Below are 24,355 nucleotides of genomic sequence, written 5' to 3'. Positions count from 1 at the left end.
CAGGACGAGCTTTGAGGTGGAGAGAGAGATGTCATTCCTCATCCTCCAGGTTCAAAGTAAAAACCTTCAGGCCAATCTCGGCCGAGCGTTCTTGTGTGGCGAGCGGGTTCGGAGGTGTTCACCGCGGCTGTCATGGTTATTTGCTAAACTGCATCTCGCTGTGTCCCAGAACACGGACATTAGCAAGAACGGGCACCTGGCCTGGCCGCCGCTCAGGAATGAATTTAGGTATTTCCAGAGAATGACACAAACTCTTCCACTAGAAAGTAAACAGAATCTGGTGTTATGTATAGGAAGATCCGGTTCTCCATTCCTGAGAAGAATCGACCTTTAAAGGATAGAATTAATTTAGTTCTCAGCAGAGAACTCAAGGAACCTCCACAAGGAGCTCATTCTCTTGCCAGAAGTCTGGATGATATCTTAAAACTTACTGAACAACCAGAAATAGCAAATAAAATATAGATGATTTGGATAGTCGGTGGCAGTTTTGTTTATAAGGAAGCCATGAATCACCCAAACCATCTTAAACTATTTGTGACAAGGATCACGCGGGACTTTGAAAATGACACTTTTTTTTCGAGAAATTGATTTGGAGAAATATAAACTTCTGCCAGAATACCCAGGTGTTCTCTCTGATGTCCAGGAGGAGAAAGACATTAAGCTCAAATTTGAAGTATATGAGAAGAATGATTAATATGAAGGTATTTTCTAATTTATTTTAAGTTGTTCCCCTCCCTCAGGAAAAAAATGTATATATTTTTACATGAGAAGAAAAAGACTTGTTGACTTTAGATCTATGAATAATTATTTCTAAGCAACGTGTTTTTATCCCACACTAATCTTGAATATATTAGATACCATTTATGAAACACTCTTGCTATAACTAAGTGCCTCTCCAAGACCCCGACTGAGTCCCCGCACCTGCTACAGTGACCTGCCATTCCACACCCATCGCACATGGCACTCTGGCCAGTCCTTGATGACATTGTCGGGTTTTTCAAATGTCGGTAGTATTTATTAAAGATGAAGATGCACATACCCTCCAACTGAGCAGTTTCACTAGTAGGAAATACCGAAAGCTTCCTACATGTATATCTAGAGGTTTGTAGACATACGTTGCAGCCCTGTTTGTAACAGTGAAAAATTGAAAACAACCTGGACGTCCAGTAATGGGAAAATGAATATATTTCTGTTTAGATTGGGGAACCCAAAGCAGATTCCAAGACTGAAATTTCAGTGAAGACAGTTTATTTTCTAGGTCTTACCAGAAAGCATCAATTGAGGTATGGAGAAATGGAACTGAGAAGGTAAGAAAACCAGTTTAAAGTCAGTGAGCAGGTTCTCATCGGTAACAAGCTCTATACTGCTGAGATACACGGAAACGGAGGGGAGAAAGCTGGAATATTGATCCTCCACTCCTTGGTTGTCAGTTCCCTGTCCTGTGTGTGGGTGGAACGTACTCCAGCTGCTCTATAGCAAGTCCCAGGTGTTTGCAGTAAGAAGCTGCTGGCATGCATGGGAACCGTGAATGGCAAACACTTAAAGCAATTCCATGTTTAAGTATATAACCTCTTCATATCTTTTTTTTTTTTTTTGACAGAGTTTCACTCTTGTTACCCAGATGTAGTGCAATGGCGCGACCTCAGCTCCCTGCAACCTCCGACTTTCCAGGTTCAAGTGATTCTCCTGCCTCAGGCTCCCAAGTAGCTGGGACTACAGGCACGCGCTATGACACCTGGTTAATTTTGCGTTTTTGGCGGAGACAAGGTTTCACCATGTTAGTCAGGTTGGTCTCGAACTCCTGACCTCAAGTGATACGCCTGCCTCGGCCTCCCAAAGTGCTGGGATTACAGGCGTGAGCCACCGCACCTGGCAGATCTTTATTCTTTTTATGTAGTAAAAACTATAAAGCCACACATGGTTTATTTGAAATATTTTATGATAAAAAAAATATAAGGAGTAGGAAAACCAATTCTAGGTTAAAGTGAGGGATCGTGGTAGTTTGAATCAGAAGGTTGCATGTAGTAAGACACTGTGATTTAAGATATATATTAAGGTTGGAAGTAGCAGGATATTCTGATGGAGTTTGACTTCGGTTTGGGGCCCACTGAGTTTGAGATGACTTTGAGAAATGAAGGAAGAAGAGAGAGAATACAAGAAAAACTGGCTGGGCACAGTGGCTCACACCTGTAACACATTGGCTCAGCATTTTGGGAGGCAAAGACAGGCAGATCCCTTGAGACCAGCTTGGGCAACATGGTGAAGCCCCATCTCTACAAAAAATACAAAAATTGGCTGGGCCCTGTGGCGCCCACCTGTAGTCCCATCTGCTCCGGGGCTGAGGTGGATGAACTGAGCCCGCGCGGTCACGGCTGCAGGGAGTTGTGATTGCGCCACTGCACTCCAGCCTGGGTGACAGAAGAGACCCTGCCTCGAAAAGAAAGCTGAAAACAATGGAAGCATGCCTTCAGAATTCTAGAAAGAAAGTGATTTTCAACGGATAAATCTATATTCAGCCAAATAATCAAGGGTGAAGGTAAAATAATACATTTTTAGGCAAGCAATGACTCAGGGGTTACCTTCATGTGCCCTTTCTTGGGAAGCTATTGGAGAAAATACTCCAGCAAAATGAAGGGGTAGACAAACCAGAGAATGACCTGGATCCAGCAAATAGGATCCAACACAGGAAATATTGCAGCTACGGAGCTGGCTTTAAAAAAAAAAAAAAAAACAGCACAAATAATAGGTTAGCTGGGTGGAATGGCTCATGCCTACAGTCCCAGCTACTCAGGAGGCTAAAAGCAAGAGGTTGGCTTGAGTCCAAGAGTTCCAGACCAGCCTGGCCACCATACTGAGGTCCCTTCTCTTAAAAATAATAACAGGTTATTGCCAGATTTGGGGCATTTGGAAAGAAGTTCATTAAAGATAAAGCAAAAGTGAAAAAACAAGGGGGAAGGGTGTTGGGCAATCATTAATTCTAGGGCAGAAGGAAGTACAGGATAGGAAGGAAGAGCATAATACTCTGTTCTTCTCAACAATGAGCAATATGTACTTAGTCATAATAATGTGGTGACTGCTTAGCCCCTAACTCTGGTAACTACTTTGGTACAATATGGGAGGAAAAGTGAATATAGTGATGGTGTAAGAGCTAAATCCTCATCTGTCATTCAAGAAATCACTATAAAATGTATAAAACAATCAAGAAATGACTAAGTAGTTATGTGAGGAGAAAAACAGAAGACATTGCTAAAAGAGTTGAAAGTCATTGCTCTGGAGGATTAGGAGGGACGGGGCAGGGGACGGTTAGGATGCATTATTGACTGCAGAGGCTTTAAAAAATTACATGTATTAATATATGCACCCACTTGAAAAACTGAAAAAATAATCATTTGGAAAAACCCATGAAGGCAACTACCAGAAGGAAAAACTGAGAGAATGAAAAGTGCTTGTCTCTGGAAAGAACAACTGGCAGGACTGTTTCTTTCATGGGTTTTTTAAAGACTTTTAGAGCCATTTGTTTGACTTAACCATTTTCATCTATTTCTTTAATAAAACAACTCTATCATAATAAAAAGTTACATTCATTCACAGAAAACAAACAAACAAACAAAAACCCTTCCTGCCCAGTCCATCTCATTCTCCAGGAATCCTCAGCGCTAATGAGGACTGTCTCCTTCTCACCTCCCTGGACTGGGCTTTTTACTACTGGAAAGTGGATGTGATTTCTAGTTTCTGCATATCCTGGTTTATTGTGCTGCCAGTAAAATAAAATCAAAATACACACTGAATAAATAATAAATAAAATAACCCATAGTGAGAAAAGGTTTACAGTGTATTTTTTGGAGTCAAGATCTTACTCTGTGGCCTGGGCTGGAGACCAGTGGTGCAATCATAGCTCACTGCAGCCTTGAACCCATAAGTTCAAGGGATCTTCCCATCTCAGCCTTCCCAATACCTGCGAATATAAGCGCCCACCACCAGGTGCAGCTAAGTTTACTTATTTTTATATTTTTAGAGATGAGCGTGTCAGAATGTTGTCCAAGCTGGTCTCCAACTTCTGATCTCAAGCAATCCTCTTGCCTTAGCATCCTGAATTGCTGGGATTACAGGGGTGAGCTGTCATGCCTGGCTGGTAATATACTGACACCATCAAGGTTTCCTTCTCCAAGTGTGGACATAGCAGCAGATGCCCCTTGTCTCTTGGGTCAGGACACTGGGTAGAGTGGAATAGCAAGGCAGCAAAGTCCCTGCAGAACACGCCCCCATGGAAGAGGTCCAGCAGGGAGGGCCAGCTGTCCCAGGGCCACCATATTTAGGGATAACTCCTCTTTCTGGGCAGGACTGTTCTTTGATTACTTGTGTATTCACAATAGTTCTGAAATCATAGGATGATGAGACTCAAGACTGGCTGGGATTTGTTTCCGAAAAACCATCTCCAAGATTTGTTGATCTTCTGAATGATTTTTAGTGTTGCAATTTCCTTCAGAACTTAACTCATTCTTAACATTTCACAGACTACTTTCAGTTAATAATGTACTAGTACCCATAAATATAGAAATATTGCAATCATTTATCCTCTGCAAAATGTCCATCTTTTATGGTATAGATATTATATGGAATATATCTATACAGGTTGTAAGTCCCACAATAAAAAACTTTTTCTTATCTTTAAACAGTTCTATGTATATAAAGTAAGAATAAATGAGGGGAGCAAGATAGCCTTTTGCACTTAGCTCAGTATTTACCATTTTTGATCATCTTCATCTTTTCTGATCATCTCATTTTCCATCCTGGTATCATTTGCCTCTAGACTGAAGAATTATCTTTACCAATTGTTATTGTAGAGATCTGCTGGTGACAAATTATCTTTATTTTCTTTTACCTGAAATATCTCCTAATTTGCCTATCCTTGAAGGACATCTATGCTGGATACAGAATTCTTAGTTGACCTTTTGGTTTTACAGCACTTTAAGGATGTTATTCTACTTTCTTTTGTTTCTATGGTTTCTAATAAGAAGTCATGGATCAGGACAAGAGGAACAGAGAAACAAAAACTGGGAAAATAGCATGGTAGACCTAAAACTTGTCATATCAATAATGACAAAAACCTATATGAATGAACTCTTTAATGAAGGGCAGAGATTGTGTGACTCGGATTAAAAAAACACGGAACCCAACCATATGCTCTTTCCAGACATGCACTTTGTTTGTTTTAATTTAACTTTTATTTTTAGTTAAGGGGCACATGTGCAGGTTTGTTATATAGGTAAACTTGTGTCATGGGGTTTTGTTGTACAGATTATTTCTATACCCATTAGTATCCACCCAAGTATTAAGCCTTAGTATCCATTAGCTATTTTTGTGATCCTCTCCCTCCTCCCACCCTCCACCCTCAAGTGGACCCCAGTGTGTGTTGTTCCCCTCTACGTACCCATGTATTCTCATTATTTAGCTCCCACTTATAAGTGAGAACGTGTGATATATAGTTTTCTGTTCCTGCGTTAGTTTGCTAAGAACAATGGCCTCCAACTCCATTCATGTTCCTGCAAAGGACACAATCTCATTCTTTTTTATGGCTGTATAGTATTCTACAGTGTATATGTGCCACATTTTCTTTATTCAGTCTACCATTGATGGGCATTTAGGTTGATTCCAAGTCTTTGCTATTGTGAATAGTGCTTCAATAAACATATGTGTACATGTAAGACATGCACTTTCTTTTTTTATTTAATTTAATTTATTTTACTTTAAGTTCCAGGATACATGTGCAGAATGTGCAGGTTTGTTACATACGTGTAGTCTGCCATGGTGGTTTGCTGCACCCATTCACCCGTCCTCTAAGTACCCTCCCCTTGCTCCTGACTCCCCAATAGGCCCTGGTGTGTGTTGTTCCTCTCACTGTGTCCATGTGTTCTCATTGTTCAACTCCCACTTAGGAGTGAGAACATGCAGTGTTAGGTTTTCTGTTTCCATGTTAGTTTGCTGAGGATGATGACTTCCAGCTTCATCCACGTTTCTACAAAGGACATGAACTCATTCCTTTTTATGGCTGTGTAGTATTCCATGGTGTATATCTACCACATTTTCTTTACCCAGACTATCATTGATGGGCATGTGGGTTGGTTCCATGTCTTTGTTATTGAATATAGTGCTTCAATAAACATATGTGTGTATGTGTCTTTATAGTAGAATGATTCATATTCCTTTGAGTGCATGCCCAGTAATGGGATTGCTGGGTCAAATAGTATTTCTGGTTCTAGATCTTTGAGGAATGGTCACACCATCCTCCACAATGGTTGAACTCTTTTACATTCCCACCAACAGTGGAAAAGCATTCCTATTTCTCCACAGTCTCACCAGCATCTATTGTTTCTTCACTTTTTAATAATTGCCATTCTGACTGGCAGGAGATAGTACATCATTGTGGTTTTGATTTGCTTTTCTCTAATGATCATTGATATTGAGTTTGTTTTCATATGTTTCTTCTTCTGAGAAGTGTCTGTTCGTATCCTTTGCCAATTTTTGATGGGGCTGTTTTTTTTTCTTGTAAATTTGTTTAAATTCCTTGTAAACAAACATGTGAGCTCTCATCGTTCTTGTTTAAACACCTAACAGGCATCCTAACCAGTGCAACATGGCAAGAAAATGAAATGAGATCAATAGAAGGACCGGGCATGGTGGCTCATGCCTGTAATCCCTGCATTTTGGGAGGCTGAGGTGGGAATATCACTTGAGTTCAGGAGTTTGAGACCAGCCTGATAGTGAGATCTCATCTCTACCAAATAAAAATAATTTTAAAAGAAAAAAGATCAATAGATAGGAAAGGAAGAAACAAAAGTCTTTCTTAGTCACCAGCTTCATTGCATATGTGGAAAACACTGGAAGATTCTGAAAAAGTCTCTGGAATTAATCATTGAATTTGCAAAATAGTTCATAAGATATATGTAATAAGTCACTTAGATGAACATGAAAAGATAGCAAACAATACTAGTCATCTAAGAAGTGCAAGTTAAAAGCACAACGAGAAACCATCACATATCACCCAGAATAGGTAAAGTTGAGAAGACATATGATAAGTCTAAATACTGTCAAGAATATGGAAAAATAGGAATGTCTGATATCGCTGGTAGGAATGCAAAAAATGTGGCAGTCAGCTTGTAAAGCGGTATGGCAATTTCTTATAGTGTTACCCATCCATTACCACATGACCCAGCAATTCCACAAATATGTATTTATCCTAAAGAAATAAAAATGTAAGACTACACTTGTAAGCAGTTATTTCTAGTGGCTTCATTAATAACAAACCCTAGCTGGAGGAATCCACATGTCAATCAACCAGAGAATAGAGAAACCAATGAATAAACTGGGATTCCAGCAATACTCAGCAGCTGCTCAGCAACAAAAATGAGTGAATGGCATCATCTCAAACATCGTTATGCTAAGTGAGAGACCAAACGAAGGACTACATAACATACGATTGCATGTCCATTTAATTCTAGAAATTTCACTATTGCAGTGACAGAACACAGAGCAGTAGTTGAGTGAAGGGAAGGGGTGAGGGTGGGAGGCAAGGATGAAACAGAAAGGGGCATAAAGAAAGTTTTTAGGGAAAAGAAACTGTTCTCTACAGTGCCACATTTCAGGAGTAACTGGGTGGTGGAACTAAGGGGAGAGGAGGGTGTGAGGGATGAGGGCAGAGAGAAGGGCTGGGGAAGCAGGAGGTGAGGACGAGGAGCAGGGGAAAGGACTCCAAAGCAGTGGAGGAGCCTGGCAGGGGGTTCTGTGCATTCGGTGTTTCTCTACTGGGCAGTGTGGTAGTTACACGACTATAAATAATTACCAATATTCACCAAAAACTGCAGCTAAAACTGGCGAATTTTATTACATGTAAATGCCCTAATAAGCAAAAAAAAAACAAAAAACAAAAAACAAAACAAAACAAAAAAAACCGGGGGGAGGCAAAAATAAAGACATTTTTAGATCATCAAAACCATAAAATTCATTTCCTAGGGGTCCTGTATTACATTTAATTTTAAAGGAAATTCTTCAGGGTGAAGGGAAATGATACTAGATGGTGACCCAGATACACAGAAAGGAACAATTAACAACAGGAATGATGCACATACACGTGTCACATTCACACTCATTTTCTTAATTTCCTGAAGACATATGGCTGCTTGTCTAAAACAAACAGTATTACACTGTATCACTGAGTTTATAATATAGATTGATGTAATATATAAAACAATAATAGCATAATGGTAGGTTAAATGAAACTACACTGTTACAAGTATCCTTTATTTTGCCAGATGTAGTTTAATAGAACCTGAACTTCACTGTGAGAAGTCAAGAAATCGGCTTCCATTCTTACAACAATGAAAAAACTAGTGTAAAGAAATATAGCCAAAAGCCACTAGGGGAATTAAAACCATAAACTAAAAACTGTTTATTTGACACATAAGAAAGTAGCAAAGGAGGAACAGAAACAAAAAGATATGAGACAAATTGAAAACATATAGCAAAATGGTAGACCAAAATCCAGCCATAGTAAGTGAAGAAATGACAGGACTTTGCTCACATTAGCAGGACCGCTGAGCACTGTGGGAAAACAGACATGGGCAGGAGGTGAGGGGCAGTGTCAGTGCCACAATTCAGGAGTGACAGGGTAGCGGGGATTTAGGGGAAGGGGGAGTGTGAGGGATGAAAGGGGCAGAGAGAAGGGCTGGAGAAGCAGGAGGTGAGGAAAAGGAGCAGAGGAAAGAATTCTAACGCAGTGGAAGAGCCTAGCAGGGGGTTCTTTGCATTCGATATTCAATACATTTTGTTGGACTTCCTAAAAGCTAATTGGCTCCTTATGATTTAAAAAAAAAAAAAAAAGAGTTACAAAAATGCCAAGTGTCCAGATAAAATACGCACACTGCTTAGATGCTCATAGTTCAGGAAAACAGGCAGTGCTTCAGCGTCGGTGAAGAGCTTTGGGACTGCATGGAGCACTCGCTACTTTGAGGTGATGACTACAGGCTCCTCGTTGCAATAGACAGTAACAAACCCTGCTTCTTTGTATTCAAGAGATGTTTGGACTCACACAGGGAAACTCAGGCTAAGGAATGAAGATAATTTTTTTTTTTTTTTTTTTTTTTTGAGACGGAGTCTCCCTCTGTCGCCCAGTCTGGAGTGCAGTGGCACAATCTCGGTTCACTGCAAGCTCCGCCTCCCGGGTTCACGCCATTCTCCTGCCTCACTCAGCCTCTCGAGTAACTGGGACTACAGGCACCCGCCACCGCGCCCGGCTAATTTTTTGTATTTTTAGTAGAGGCGGGGTTTCACCGTGTTAGCCAGGATGGTCTCGATCCTGACCTCGTGATCCGCCCGCCTCGGCCTCCCAGAATGAAGATAATTTTAAATGCAACAACCCAGAGTCACAGATCCATAGTCTGGGCAAGTAAAACTTAGGAGTTTTGTAATGCTGTTTTGACACAGGTCTTTTACAAATTGGAATTCTAATCATTCAGGGATTACCAACATTGTGCTACCTACTGTATTAATCAACAAAAAGGAAACTTCCTCTGTATTAGAATCTCTACGTGGTGGCTTCAGACAAAACTTCACCACGTTTAGAGAGAAAAACCCTGTCTCTACACCTCCATTCCCAGGGCGAGCTCACTCTCTGGCATCAAATTCCCCGTGGTCAGTTCCCCTGTACAAAGATCCAAGGCGAGAGGTAGGAGTGGGAGGCAGGGAGTCCAGTTCAGGGTCGGGGATTCCAGGACGAGCAGTGAAGGGGAAGGATCTGGGCGCAGCCTGGGAGTCTCTCCCTCCTTTCCACACACAGTTACTTGCCCAGGACTCTGGTAGACAGTGTGACAAAGAGGCTTGGTGTAGGAGAAGAGGGATCAGGACGAAGTCCCAGGTCCCTGGCGTGGCTCTTAGGGTCTCAGGCTCGGAAAGCCTTGTCTGCATTGGGGAGGCGCAGAGTTGGGGATTCCCCACTCCCCTAGTTTCACTTCTTCTCCCAACCTGTGTCGGGTCCTTCCTCCAGGATACTCGTGACGCGTCCCCAGTTCCCACTCTCATTGGGTGTCGGATGTCTAGAGAAGCCAATCAGCGTCGTCGTGGTCTCTGTTCTAAAGTCCTCACGCGCCCATCCGGGCTCAGAGTCTCCTCAGACGCCAAGGTGCGGGTCATGGCGCCCCAAACCCTCCTCCTGCTGCTCTCGGGGGCCCTGGCCCTGACCGAGACCTGGGCCGGTGAGTGCGGGGTCGGGAGAGAAATGGCCTCTGCGGGGAGGAGCGAAGGGACCGCAGGCGGGGGCGCAGGACCCGGGGAGCCGCGCGGGGAAGAGGGTCGGGCGGGTCTCAGCCCCTCCTCGCCCCCAGGCTCGCACTCCATGAGGTATTTCAGCACCTCCGTGTCCCGGCCCGGCCGCGGGGAGCCCCGCTTCATCGCCGTGGGCTACGTGGACGACACGCAGTTCGTGCGGTTCGACAGCGACGCCGCGAGTCCGAGGATGGAGCCGCGGGCGCCGTGGATGGAGCAGGAGGGGCCGGAGTATTGGGAAGAGCAGACACGGAGAGCCAAGAACATCGCACAGACTGACCGAGTGAGCCTGCGGAACCTGCGCGGCTACTACAACCAGAGCGAGTGGGGTGAGTGGCCCCGGCCCGGGGCGCAGGTCACGACCCCTCCCCATCCCCCACGGACGGCCCGGGTCTCCCCGAGTCTCCGGGTCCGAGATCCACCCCGAGGCCGCGGGTCCCGCCCAGACCCTGGACTGGGGAGAGCCCCAGGCGGCTTTACCCGGTTTTATTTTCAGTTGAGGCCAAAATCCCCGCGGGTTGGTCGGGGCGGGGCGGGGCTCGGTGGGCGGGGCTGACCGCGGGGGCGGGGCCAGGGTCTCACACCTTCCAGTGGATGTCTGGCTGTGACCTGGGGCCCGACGGGCGCCTCCTCCGCGGGTATTACCAGTTCGCCTACGACGGCAAGGATTACATCGCCCTGAACGAGGACCTGCGCTCCTGGACCGCCGCGGACGTGGCGGCTCAGAACACCCAGCGCAAGTGGGAGGCGACCCGCGAGGCAGAGCAGATAAGAGCCTACCTGGAGGGCGAGTGCGTGGAGTGGCTCCGCAGATACCTGGAGAACGGGAAGGAGACGCTGCAGCACGCGGGTACCAGGGGCAGTGGGGAGCCTTCCCCATCACCTCTAGATCGCCCGGGATGGCCTCCCGTGAGGAGGGGAGGAAAATGGGATTAGAGCTAGAATGTCGGTCTCCCTTGAATGGAGAATGGTATGAGTTTCCCTGATTTCCTCTGAGGGCCCCCTCTGCTCTCTAGGACAATTAAGGGATGACGTCTCTGAGGACATGGAGGGGAAGACAGTCTCTAGAATACAGATCAGGGGTTCCCTTTGACCCCTGCAGCAGCCTTGGGCACCGTGTATTTTTCTCTCAGGCCTTGTTCTCTGCCTCACACTCAATGTTTTGAAGGTCTGATTCCAGCTTTTCTGAGTCCCTCGGCCTCCACTCAGGTCAGGACCAGAAGTCCCCTGTTCCTCCCTCAGAGTCTAGAACTCTCCAAGGAATAGGAGATTATCCCAGGTGCCTGTATCCAGGCTGGTGTCTGGTGTCTGTGCTCCCTCCCCCACCCCAGGTGTCCTGTTCATTCTCAGGGTGGTCACATGGGTGCTGCTGGGGTGTCCCATGAGAGATGGAAAGCGCCTGAATTTTCTGACTCTTCCCATCAGATCCCCCAAAGACACACGTGACCCACCACCCCGTCTCTGACCATGAGGCCACCCTGAGGTGCTGGGCCCTGGGCTTCTACCCTGCGGAGATCACACTGACCTGGCAGCGGGATGGGGAGGACCAAACTCAGGACACTGAGCTTGTGGAGACCAGGCCCGCAGGGAATGGAACCTTCCAGAAATGGGCAGCTGTGGTGGTGCCTTCTGGAGAAGAGCAGAGATACACGTGCCATGTGCAGCACGAGGGATTGACGGAGCCCCTCACCCTGAGATGGGGTAAGGAGGGGGATGAGGGGTCATGTCTCTTCTCAGGGAAAGCAGGAGCCCTTCTGGAGCCCTTCAGCAGGGTCAGGGCCCCTCATCTTCCCCTCCTTTCCCAGAGCCATCTTCCCAGTCCACCATCCCCATCGTGGGCATTGTTGCTGGCCTGGCTGTCCTAGCAGTTGTGGTCATTGGAGCTGTGATCGCAGCTGTGATGTGTAGGAGGAAGAGCTCAGGTAGGGAAGGGGTGTGGGGTGGGGTCTGGGTTTTCTTATCCCACTAGGGGTTTCAAACACCAGGTAGAAGTGTTCCCTGCCTCATTCCTGGAAAGCAGCATCCACATAGGGGCTAACCCAGCCTGGGACCCTGTGTGCTGCCCTTACTCTTTTGTGTACCACATGTGACAAGGACGGATGTATCACGTTGATGATTATGGTATTGGGGTCCTGATTCCAGCATTCATGAGTCAGGGGAAGGTCCCTACTAAGGACAGACCTTAGGAGGGCAATTGGTTCAGGACACACACCTGCTTTCCTCCTGTTTCCTGATCCTGTCCTGGGTCTGTAGTCATAATTCTGGAAATTACTTTTGGGTCCAAGACTAGGAGGTTCATCTAAGATCTTATGGCCCTGCATCCTCCCAGTCCCCTCACAGGACATTTTCTTCCCACAGGTGGAAAAGGAGGGAGCTACTCTCAGGCTGCGTGTAAGTGGTGGGGGTGGGAGTGTGGAGGAGCTCACCGACCCCATAATTCCTCCTGTCCCATGTCTCCTGCGGGCTCTGACCAGCTCCTGTTTTTGTTCTACTCCAGCCAGCGACAGTGCCCAGGGCTCTGATGTGTCTCTCACGGCTTGAAAAGGTGAGATTCTTGGGGTCTAGAGTGGGGGGCGGGGGGACAGGGGAAAGGCCTGCGTAATGGAGATTCTTTGATTGGGATGTTTCGAGTGTGTGGTGGGCTGTTCAGAGTGTCATCACTTACCATGACTGACTTGAATTTGTTCATGACTGTTGTTTTCTGTAGCCTGAGATAACTGTCTTATGTGGGACTGAGATGCAGGATTTCTTCACGCCTCCCTTTTGTGACTTCAGGAGAGTCTGGCATCTCTTTCTGCAAAGGCATCTGAATGTGTTTGCATCCCTGTTAGCATCATGTGAGGAGGTGGAGGGACAACCCACCCCGGTGTCCACCGTGACCCCTGTTCCCACGCTGACCAGTGTTTCCTCCCCAGTCATCTTTCCTGTTCCAGAGAGGTGGGGCTGGATGTCTCCATCTCAGTCTCAACTTTATGTGCGCTGAGCTGCAACTTCTTACTTCCCTACTGAAAATAAGAATCTGAATATAAATTTGTTTTCTCAAATATTTGCTATGAGAGGTTGATGGATTAATTAAATAAGTCAATTCCTAGAATTTGAGAGAGCAAATAAAGACCTGAGAACCTCCACAATCTGCATGTTCGCTGTGCTGAGTCTGTTGCAGGTGGGGGTGGAGAAGGCTGTGAGGAGCCCAGTGTGGACTGGGCCTGTGCCTAGTTGCTGTTCAGTTCTTCATGGGCTTTAGGTGGTCAGTTGTCAGCTGGGTCACCTTCACTGCTCTGTCGTCCTTGTCCCATCAGTGGAAACTTGTCCAGTGGGAGCTGTGACCACAGAGGCTCAGACATCGCCCAGGGCAGCCCATGCACACGGGGGCCTCTGTGCATTTTGAGACAAATGTTCAGAGCCATTCACCTCCTGCCCTGCTTCTAGAGCTTCTCTTCTGCTCTGCTCTCCTGCCCTCTCTCCCTGCCCTGGTTCTCGTGATCTTGGTGCTGAATCCAATCCCAACTCATGAATCTATAAAGCAGAGTCTAATTTAGACTTATGTTTATCTGTGAAATTGGACCCATCATCAAGGACTGTTCTTTCCTGAAGAGAGAACCTGGTTGTGAGCTGCAGTGTGCTGGGGTGGGGGGTGCGGGGGGCGTTGCTGTGGAAAGAGGGATGGGGGAGGGAGGGCACACAAGCAGCACTGCTGAGAAAAACATAGGCAGCCTCTATCTCAGTGTGAGGGGACCTTGTGCCGAAGCTGCCACAAAACAGCATTTGGCCTGAGGCTCTGTTAATAAAGATACTGCCTTTAGAATAGGGAGGTGCTCTACAGTGATCATTCATTCAACTGACCTTTGTCATTGGCCAAACATAGGACAGAATGGTTCTGCATCTGGGGAACACCATTTAAGTAAAATCAGAAAAATCTCTGGCCTTTTGTGGCACATGTTCCAGTGGAAAGAGGCAGATGATAGATACACTATAACCAGAGTAAGGAAGGAAAGTGCTAGAAGGTGGTAAGTGCTGTGAGGCAGGTGATCCAGGATGTGGGCAGTGGGGACAGGGAAGGTGGCTATTGTGCTGGGTGGCCAGTGAGTGCCTTGTTGCAAAGGTGACCTTTGAGGAAGGATTTGAGGGACATGAGGATGTCTGGGGAAGTTCTTTCCAGGCAGAGGATCCTCCAGTCCAGATGCACTATGGCAGGAAGGTGTCTGTGTTTCCAGAAGAATAAGGAGGCCAGGAGGGCTAGACAGAGAGAAACGGAGGTGAAGTCAGAGGTGCGGCCAGAGCAGGTGGGCTTGAGGGGAATGGGGTTGGATCTGACCTTTGCTCTGAGTGGGATGAAGAGCCAGAGGACAGTTTTGAGCAGAAGAGGGCCATGATATAACTTCTCTTTTAAAAGGATCTCTGACTGCTGTGCTGACAACAGAATTGAGAGGTGAGGGACGAGGGAGGCAGAAGGGAAAACGGTAGAAACCGAGTACAGTATTCCAGGCTGGAGATGTCGGTTACCTTGACTAGGAAGTGAGAAGGGGAAAGAGTAGGACGTGAGGGGATTCTGGATGCATTTGAAGATGAACTCACAGCATTTGCCAATGAATTGTATCTGTGGTGTGAGAAAGACGAATCAAGGACACCCATAGTTGTAAAATGAGTGAGTAGAAGGATGGAGCTGCTGTCAATGGAGATGTGGAGACTCTGGCAGGAGCATACTGAGGAGGGGGCATCACAGGCCCTCAGTGGAGGAGATGTCTACTAGGAATGCAGGTGAGGGAGCTGGGGTGGAATTTGGACAGACAACTCCAGAGTTAAAGGAAAGAAGAAATAGACTGGGCAGGAGAAATAGATTTAGGAGGTCACACCATATAAACGATACTTAAAACCTCAAGCATGGATGAGGGCACCAAGGGAGTGATTGACTGTGGAAAAGAATGAGGGCAAGGACTGAACCCTGGACCTCCAGTTGTAAGGGATGTGATCAGACTACACCCAGAGCAGACTGCACAGTTCTGATCCCAAGTCTAGAGGACACTTAGACAAGGAACTTCCGTGTGTACAGGGATCACCCGGATGTGGTGCTGAGATCCAGGAAGTCTGGAGTCGAGCAAGAGATTCTGTATTTATGACAAGGCTGGAGTTCATGTTGCTGTTCTCCAGATAACACTTGGAGTAGCAAGAACACCAGGATCCCACATGTCTGAGCATCAGTCTCACCTCTAGGGCTTGTTATATAAATGATTCCTTGGTCTTGTGCATAATACTCTGACACAGGGGTTCTGGGGAGTGGCCTGAGTATTTTCTAAGCTCCCGCCAGCAATCCTGTTGCTCAACCAGATCGGGAACCACTGAGATCAGAGAGTGGCCAGGGTGGGTGGGTGGGGTGGGTTTTCAAACCCTGTTTAAAAGAGGATTTTTCTCACAGAAAGAAAAGGGAGGATGTGTATCATCAGTTATGAGATGTGACATTCCCTGTTGTTCCCTCCACAGTGGAGTAGAGACCAGGTAGAGAATTCAGGATGTGGCTCTCGCACAAGGAACACCTGTGAAAGCTGCTCTCTGACACCCACCCACAGACTCATTTCCCACTCACTTCTTGGAGCAAACTATGGAAAACAAATTTCTGTAATGTACACATTAAGTCATATATCTGGTATTGGGGCCAGATTTATTGTGGGGAAGGCCACAGAAGCAGGCTGGAACCTACACATCCAGGAACAGAATCCACAGCCCACCCTGGATCAGGTCCCTCCTAGGAACAACTGCCCCTGCTGCTGAGCACAGACGCCACTGCTCACACCTCTGACACCCTGGTGCTGGACACTGGACCCTGAGGCCAGGACAGATGTCACTGCTGCACCTGGAAACTGGACATCACTACTGACACTCAGCAATCTCTACTAAAATGTGTTCTGCACAGTCCCAGCCTCTCTGTCACCTCATTTTGGCTCAGAGTCTGGCAGTGATATAGGAGTTAAGAAGAAATTATTTATACAGGTAGTGAGGGTATGGAAGGCTTTTAATGAAAAGCAGGCTCCAAATTATTTTCTTGTCTAACAAGGAGCAGCCTGTAATATCAAGCTTCAGACACAGACAAGTAAGCTGGAAGCTTGCACGGGTGAATACTGGCAACTGTGCGAATAGGAATCGGACACCTGGGACTGGGCATGTTCACAATGGCAACTCCATCTTCCCGTCTCTTTGCCAGGCACGTTTACAGTAAGGAGCAGACAACATGGCACCGGCCAAGTGGAAAGCCCATTTTCATAATAGGATTAGGGTGGGGTGAACAGCCTTCCACTCGCACTGTGTAAATATCACACCTGGTCCAACCAACTTGTGGGCCCTACATAAATCAGACACCATCTCCTCAAGCCTGCCTGTAAAATCCGATGCACTCCCATTCCAGACCAGAATTCCCTTTTGGGTGCCCCTCTCTCTCCCAAGAAGAGAGCTGTTTCCCTTTGTCTTTCTTTTGCCTATTAAACCATTTGCTTCTAAACTCACTTGTCGTGTGTCAGTGTCCTTAACCTTCTTGGCTTGAGATGACACACCCTTAGTATTTACCTGAGATAGTGACACCTCTTCAGCAGGTGGTCATCGGACTGGTGAAGCTTAAGACTCATGTCCATGATCAACGGCAGGGGTGACTGAAATGTTGTCCTCATCCAGGGAGGGAGGTGGTGTCTGTCTCCTCTCATTATTTTACATGTTGTAAACCAAAAATAAACATCAAAACCACTCCCTCCCAATCATTTTAATGGACACCCTCAGCCAACGTGCTCAAAAGTTAACCTGAAAGACTGACTCAAGCCGTCATGGAAAGCAGGTGTTGAACATGCCTCATTATGCTCTCTTCCCTTTCGGAATTCAGGAAAAGCTGACCAGGATTTACCATCAACAGAGACCTTAAGTCTGATCAGAAACATTTACAATCTATTCTCTCTGAAGCCTGGCACCTGGAGGCTTGATCTGCATGAGAAAATTTTGGACTCCACCACCTCTTATCATAACCCAGACATTCCTTTCTATTGATAGTAACTCAACCAATTGCCAATCAGAAAAATTAAAAATCTACTTATAACCCAGAAGCACTACCCCGCAACCCTTGCTTGCTTCAAATTGTTCCAACGTTTTGGACCGAACCAATGTATAGCTTAAATGTATTTGATTGATGTCACATATCTTCCTAAAATGTATAAAACCAACCTGTGCCACAACCACCTTGAGCACATGTTCTCCTGAGGGCTGTGTCATGGGCTGTGGTCCCTCATTTTTGGCTCAGAATAAATCTCTTCAAATATGTTACCGAGTTTGACTCTTTTCACCGACAGTGTGGAATTCTGGTGCAGTAAGAGGGTTCAAGTGCTGGAGTGTGAGGGGTGGGGAAAAGTGACAAATTTTAATTCTTGGAGCAGTGATCCAGGACGAGAACTTTATCTGGTACCTGGCAGGCGTGCAGAGCGTCTGAATGAACCAGTGACTAATAAATAACATATTTCCACCCATTCCCTTGAGGATAGGTTATTATATCAAGTTTTGATCTATCCCAGTTCATACTCTAGATTATTGGAGTGGCATTCTGTGATAGTGAAATGATTATTCAAACAGCTTCCCTTGGCTTTGTCTCTTACTAGGAGTAAAACACCCAGGTTTGTAAGATCTCCAAGGATCTGGGTCCACACCAGTGTTTTATATTAATACCTATATTTTCTTGTGTGTGGAAATATTTCTGGGGAGAGAATTTCTAACATTTATTAGTTTTTATGTGACAGCCTCAAAGGCCTAAAAAATCCTAACTTCTAGGTTAGAGGTAGGACCACTCCACGTCTGGACAATGAACAGCTGGTAGTAACCTGTATTTAGTAGATTAGGGACATGAAATAAATGCTTACATTTTGTTTATCTTTTCCTCTGGGACCAAAAAGATAGAAGTGTACTTGCTTACTCTTACTCTAAGTTTCTCTCTGTGGGATGGTGATGGGGTTTTTCTCCAACCAAATAACTTTCTGATTCTCTAAGAGCAGCTGGGAGTCCTACAATTCGACTCAATTCTGACACTAACTACCTGGAGTTCACCTCAGGCTCCACAGGTTTAAGGGCTCAGTCCCACAAGACTGTCCTCACTTCAGATGCAAGTCACAAGTATTGGGTACCAGGTCACCTGCACTTCTGTCTATCACGGCTGCAGAGTCAGGGGTCTCTCACCTCCCAAGGACTGATAATTCTTAAACTAACTCAAAGGACTCAGGAAGGTGCTTTAGCCATGTAAAGCGAAAAAAAAAAAAAAAAAAGCCAAAAAGCATGAGACAGGTCTCAGTCAGTTTAGAAGTTTATTTTGCTGAGCTGAAGACGCACCTTGGAAACAAAGACACAAATCATTGTAGCATCTGTGCCCCGTGCTTTTTCCTAACAGGGTTTTGAGGACTTCGATATTTATAGGGGAAAGAACAGCCAGAAGAAGAAAAAAACAGTCAACTGTGCATTCATCTCGTGCTCAGTAAATCTGCATTTTACATAAGATAAAGTAAATGTCGGGTAGAAAAGTCACCGTGTGGGTGAAGGGATGATGTCTAGTCTTGTCTTTGTCTTGTGCCCGTGAAGATAAGCTGTTAATTTACATTATTGGGGGAAATTCAACAAAACTCCATTTTAGAGTAAAATGTTGGGGCCCACAAGGAATTATCTTGTGAGCAGTTTGTGAGGGAGGCCACCTGGGGAGATATGGGATCTTCTATCTTTGCAGTTATTTGTTTAGGAACAAAAGAAAGGCAGTTTTTCCATCACTCAGTCTCCAAACTTAACTTTTCCCTCTGGTATAGTGAATTTGGAGTCCTGAAATTTTACTTTCCTTTCACACTCAGTATTTCAGTTATTTATTGTTATAGCTTAAATCCCCACCTTTTTGGCACCCGGGACCGGTTTCACGGAAGACAGTTTTTCCATGGACCAGTGGAGGTGGCGGAAGGCAGAGGGAAATGGTTTTGGATGAAACTGTTGCACCTCAGATGATCAGGCATTAGTGTTTCATAAGGAACATGCAACCTAGATCTCTCGCATGCAGAGCTCACAATAGGGTTCGTGCTTCTATGAGAATCTAATTACGCCACTGATCTGACAGGAGGCGGAACTCCGGTGGTCATGCTCGTGCTCTCTCGCCCATCAATCACCTCCTGCTGTGCGGTCTGATTCCTACCAGGCCAGAAACTTGTACCAGTCCGCAGCCCGGGGGTTAAGGACCCCTGGTTTAAATTATGCCACTATAGCAGAACACTTGAGACTGGATCACTTATAACAAACAGAAATTTGTTTCATTCATGGTGTGGAGGATGGGAATTCCCAGATCAAGAGACTGTATCTGGTAGAAAACAAAAGGGCAAGAGAGGGTGAGACGTAGGGGGAAAAGGAGGTCAAACTCACAGCCCAAGGTCCTTTTATGATGAGCCTTAATCCACTAATGAAGGCAGAGCTCTGATGGTCCAATCACCTCTCAAAGGTCCCATTTCTTAAAAATGTTGCATTCGGGAAGAAATATCCAACAGATGCTTTTTTGGGGAAATATTCAAACCATAGCAGTTATAAAGGATACAAATGAGCAGCCAGATGAAGAGGTGCACAGGGTGAGGTCTGGAAGGGCTCTTAGCACAGGAGCCTCTGTTCCCATGGAGATGGAGTTCACCACCCTCCCAGCACATGGACACACGGATGTGCTCACCAATTGGGAAGCTCTCCGAAACTCAATCTCTAGAGGTTTCTATGGAAATTTCATTGTGTAGGCAAGATTAATTAAATCACTGGTCATTGTGTGACTGAACTCAACCTCAAGCCACTCTTTCCTTCTCAGACTTTAGAGATGGGGCTAAAAGTTTTAATCCTCTAATCACAGCTTCGTGTTTCTGGCAACCAGCCCCCATGCTGAAGCTATCTAGGAGCCCCTCACCCCCCAGTCATCTCATTGCCATATTGAAGTCATGTTTATCACTGAGGAGATTGCAAATGTTTTAGAACATGGTTGTCAGGAAACAGGGACAAAGACCAAATATTTTTATTGGACCACAGATCACACCCTGGTTTTGACCACATTATCTCTTTTTATAATATTTATTATTTTATTTCAGAGATAATCTTTTGCTCTGTTGCCCAGGGTAGAATGCAGTGCCACAATCATAGCTCACTGTAACCTCAAATTCCTGGACTCAAGTGATCCTTCTGCCTCGGCCTCCTAAGTAGATAGCATTACAGGTGCACACCACCATGCCCAACTAATTTTTAAATATTTTGTAGGAATGGGTCTCACTATTTTGCTCAGGCTGGTCTCAAACTCTTGGCCTTAAACAATGTTCCTACCATTGCCTCCCAAACTAATGGAATTACAAGCGTGAGCCACTGTGCCTGACCAATCACAGATCTCCTATACCAGAAGCATCATAACATTGAAAAAATCCTGGCACATTACCAGGATCATCTTGGGTCATTAACAATTATCCTAGTGCAGTCCAAAAATAGGAATAGTCTCAGCAACATATGACTGCACCCTTTCAGGCATCTGGTGAAATCGAGCTAAGAGACAATATCATCTCTTGCTCACACCTCTTTCGAGTAGTTCATGTAACATTGGATTTTCCTCATTACATAACCCAGGTGTTCATTCATTTACCCTCAGCTACTATTTCTCCTTCTCTTCATTTATAATTTTGGAAGGAATACTAGGTTCTGATACTGTGCTGGCTTAGACTGCAGGGACCAATACTGTTCTAGCAAGTGTCTCCCGTCATCCATTCCAGTTCATAGAGGGGAGGGTTATGCAGGTAGAGAACTGGGTGGCTATCTGACCCCAGGCAGTACAGCTGCATTCAGTGTTAGTCCCAACTTTGCCAGGTGCAGTGACGGCACAACCTTCTTCTACAGGCCCCTAGGAATTATTACATAAAGGACATAAAGTATTTTTACACTTCATTGCTTAGGAATAATTCCTGTTTCTGGACTCTATTTGCATCCTTAGTCCTGGGACCAATGCATCAGGGATGAGAAAAGCAAGTTGAGGTGAATTACAGTCATCATTCCAGTGTCCTCCCACCATGGGAAGGAATATATGTAGATCACACCAGCACCTTCCCCTGATCCACCAGGAAAAGAGAGGATACTCTCATGTCAAGTGTGAGCACACTCATGAAGATGTATAAGCCCACCCTTCGTGCTTGTTTCCCCACTCTTGCTTTATACACCCAATGTTTCAACTGGCTATTTTAATTCTCTCTGGAACTCTTCCTTGGAGGAGGATGTCTCTCTGACTATTGTTGGACATTTTGAGCAGTTGCGTTTTCCAGTGTAAAGAAATATGACTCAGTGGTCCACATGGTTGCAGTACCTCCCATTCAAGTTCTTTGTAGCACTCCGAGCATTTCCATCTGAGACAAAGCAGGGACCTCTCTTAGAAGCCTGCCAGGGCCTCCCAACCTGGAAATAAAGAAAAACCTTCAGTTCCTTCAAGAGAAATTCCAGATACCTGGTCAGCCCTAAAAAGTTAAGTGAGTGACCTTATAAGCAAGAAGGTAATGATAGCTTAAAACAATAGCCAAGGAAGTTATAGTCACAACATCTTTGATTCTCTACAGAAACTAAAAATAACATGTCAACATATGTCCCTGAGTTGTTTTTCAGAAACACCTAATAGATCCACTAACAGGGAGACCTTATAAAGGGGAAACTGAGGACTGAACTCTGACCACCGTTCTTTGTTCTAAATTTCTTCCTGAGGGGACTGGAGAGAGTCAAGGCCACAGGCCAGACCGGAACACTCCTCTCTACTCCCCCAAGCTATGAAGGAAGCTGCGTAAGGAAGCTTTGCTTCCTTATCTATCACAAATCAGAGAATCTTTAAATCTACCTAAGACCTGTAAGCTCCCTCATCAGGATTTTCCACCTTTTAAGGCCGAAGCAGTGTATCACTTCTATGCATTGATTTATGATGTTACCAGTAACTCTGCTTTCCCGAAATTTGCCCCTGCCTTTAATAATCCTTGCTTGTGAGTCATCAAAAAGGGTGGGTCTTAAGCGTGAGCTGCCAGATTCTCCTTGTTTGGCGCCCTGCACATAAATGCCCTCCTTTCTCCCACTACAGTCTCAGTGTGGATGTTTGCTTTTACTGCCCCAGGTGAGTGGACCCCAGTTTAGTTTGGCAACACACCTACCACCAGCTGAACAAAGCCCTCTCCAGGGTGAGGATCTATTCCTGCCAAGACCCATTTGCTGCTTCCTGTGGATAATGGTATCAGTCTAACTTGCCAGCTATGTATTTTCAAGGCCTTCCCATAAAAGAATCTGCTACATAGCCATATGCTATCTCTCTTTTTTGTTAAAGAAAGCACTTCTTACGTGTAGTTTCTGCCTGTGATGTGTGGAATGCAAGAGGAATATGTCTTGATTCCACCTATCTCTGCATTGCTAAGGCCCCAATGTCTACTTATCTCACGGACTCAGGTGATCACCACAAGCAAACGTGGATTTTTTGTTGTTGTTGCTTTTGAGATGTGGTCTTGATATGTTTCCCTGGCTGGTCTCAAATGTTTCTCAGGCTAAAATCTAACTCCTGGACTCAAGACATCGTTCTGCCTCTGCCACTCTCATAGCTGGAATTTCAGCTGCACCTGGCAACCACTTGGAGATAAATTCTTGTTGATTTCAATCACCTTCCAAACCTGGAAGGGAGTTATTCTGAGGGGCACTGAACAGCACTGAGGGGACGGTGCTAAATGATTCATGACAAACTGACCTCATGATCCAACCACCTCCCTCCCTCCAGGCTCCACCTATAATGCTGGGATCACATCTCGACATGAGATCTGCACAAGAACAACATCCAATCTATATCAGGAACCAACAGATCTTACATTAATGAACCCCTCAAATTACCATAGCGATTTCCACAGGACTTGCCTCATATGGGCATTCTGTTCATAGGTAACTTTCCCATTGCTCTCCTGATTAATTATACAGCCAGGCCATTAGTCACTCCCTGCAAGTCAGTAAAAACTAAAACGTAGGAGCTTTATCATTGTTCAATTCTTCCACCACTGCTAGGAAAACACCATGCAATTAAGTCCACAAGAGCTCTTCTCTTTTTACCTTCTGTGATAAAAGAGGTGGACTTCCAAACAGGATATTGTCCATTCATCTTGCAAATGCTGTACAGAAACCAACCAGCTGTCTGTGGGCCAGTTGACTGATACTGCAGTTCAAATCCCAGCGCTGTCTGCTACAGAGTTCCATTTTGCTCGCGGAAGGTCAGTGTTTTGTTTAATTTACACCTTCAATGAATTGAATGAAGCCCACCCACATGATAGACATCAATCTACTTTATTCAAAGTCTAGTATTTATATGTTAATCTCATCCAACAAACATCCTCACAAATCACCCAGAATAATGCTTGACCACCTCTCTAGGCACCATGCTTTAGCCAAGATGACCAATTTTTTTTATAATCATACTTTAAGTTCTAGGGTACATGTGCACGACGTGCAGGTTTGTTGCATATGTATACATGTGCCATGTTGGTATGCTGCACCCATTAACTCGTCATTTACATTAGGTATATCTCCTAATGCTATCCCTCCCCACTGATCCTACCCCACGATAGGCCCTGGTGTGTGATGTTCCCCACCCTGTGTCCAAGTGTTCTCATTGTTCAATTCCCACCTATGAGTGAGAACATGTGATGTTTCGTTTTCTGTCCTTGTGATAGTTTGCTCAGAATGATGGTTTCCAGCTTCATCCATGTCCCTACAAAGGACATTTGGGTTGCTTCCAAGTCATTGCTATTGTGAATACTGTCACAATAAACATACATGTGCATGTGTCTTTATAGCAGCATGATTTATAATCCTTTGGGTATATACTCAGTAATGGGATGGCTGGGTCAAATGGTATTTCTAGTTCTAGATCCTTGAGGAATGGCCACACTGTCTTCCACAATGGTTGAACTAGTTTACAGTCCCACCAACAGTGTCAAAGTGTTCCTATTTCTCCACATCCTCTCCAGCACCTGTTGCT

General features: G+C 45.3%; 1 protein-coding gene and 1 pseudogene across 2 annotated transcripts; both read left to right on the top strand.

Moving 5' to 3' along the window:
- Nucleotides 1–285: 285 nt before the first annotated feature.
- On the top strand, nucleotides 286–694 carry LOC119623225 (dihydrofolate reductase-like; annotated as a pseudogene).
- A 9,375-nt stretch (nucleotides 695–10,069) lies between these two features.
- On the top strand, nucleotides 10,070–13,448 carry LOC103222360 (class I histocompatibility antigen, Gogo-B*0103 alpha chain). 2 transcript variants are annotated; one of them, XM_073005829.1, is made up of 8 exons: nucleotides 10,070–10,247; nucleotides 10,377–10,646; nucleotides 10,892–11,167; nucleotides 11,743–12,018; nucleotides 12,123–12,239; nucleotides 12,676–12,708; nucleotides 12,815–12,862; nucleotides 13,025–13,448. In XM_073005829.1, the coding sequence occupies exons 1-7, from the start codon at nucleotides 10,085–10,087 to the stop codon at nucleotides 12,856–12,858; spliced, it is 1,179 nt and encodes a 392-aa protein (XP_072861930.1). In that variant the 5' UTR covers nucleotides 10,070–10,084; the 3' UTR covers nucleotides 12,859–12,862; nucleotides 13,025–13,448. The 2 variants fall into 2 exon arrangements, with proteins under 2 accessions (XP_072861930.1, XP_072861929.1); XM_073005828.1 differs by having other exon boundaries at nucleotides 12,676–12,862.
- The last annotated feature ends 10,907 nt before the right edge of the window (nucleotides 13,449–24,355 follow it).

The sequence above is a fragment of the Chlorocebus sabaeus genome, chromosome 17, assembly GCF_047675955.1.
Source record: "Chlorocebus sabaeus isolate Y175 chromosome 17, mChlSab1.0.hap1, whole genome shotgun sequence".
Classification (NCBI taxonomy): domain Eukaryota; kingdom Metazoa; phylum Chordata; class Mammalia; order Primates; family Cercopithecidae; genus Chlorocebus; species Chlorocebus sabaeus.
Note: the sequence above shows the minus strand (reverse complement) of the source record. Positions and strands in the feature narration are given on the sequence as shown.

What these genes read in the sequence shown, in the direction of transcription:
- LOC103222360 (XM_073005828.1), top strand. Translation starts at nt 10,085, where the DNA reads ATGTCTAGAGAAGCCAATCAGCGTCGTCGTGGTCTCTGTTCTAAAGTC. An exon ending in GCCCCTCACCCTGAGATGGG is followed by an intron (nt 12,019 to 12,122) that starts GTAAGGAGGGGG and finishes CTCCTTTCCCAG; the next exon opens with AGCCATCTTCCCAGTCCACC. An exon ending in GTGTAGGAGGAAGAGCTCAG is followed by an intron (nt 12,240 to 12,675) that starts GTAGGGAAGGGG and finishes TTCTTCCCACAG; the next exon opens with GTGGAAAAGGAGGGAGCTAC.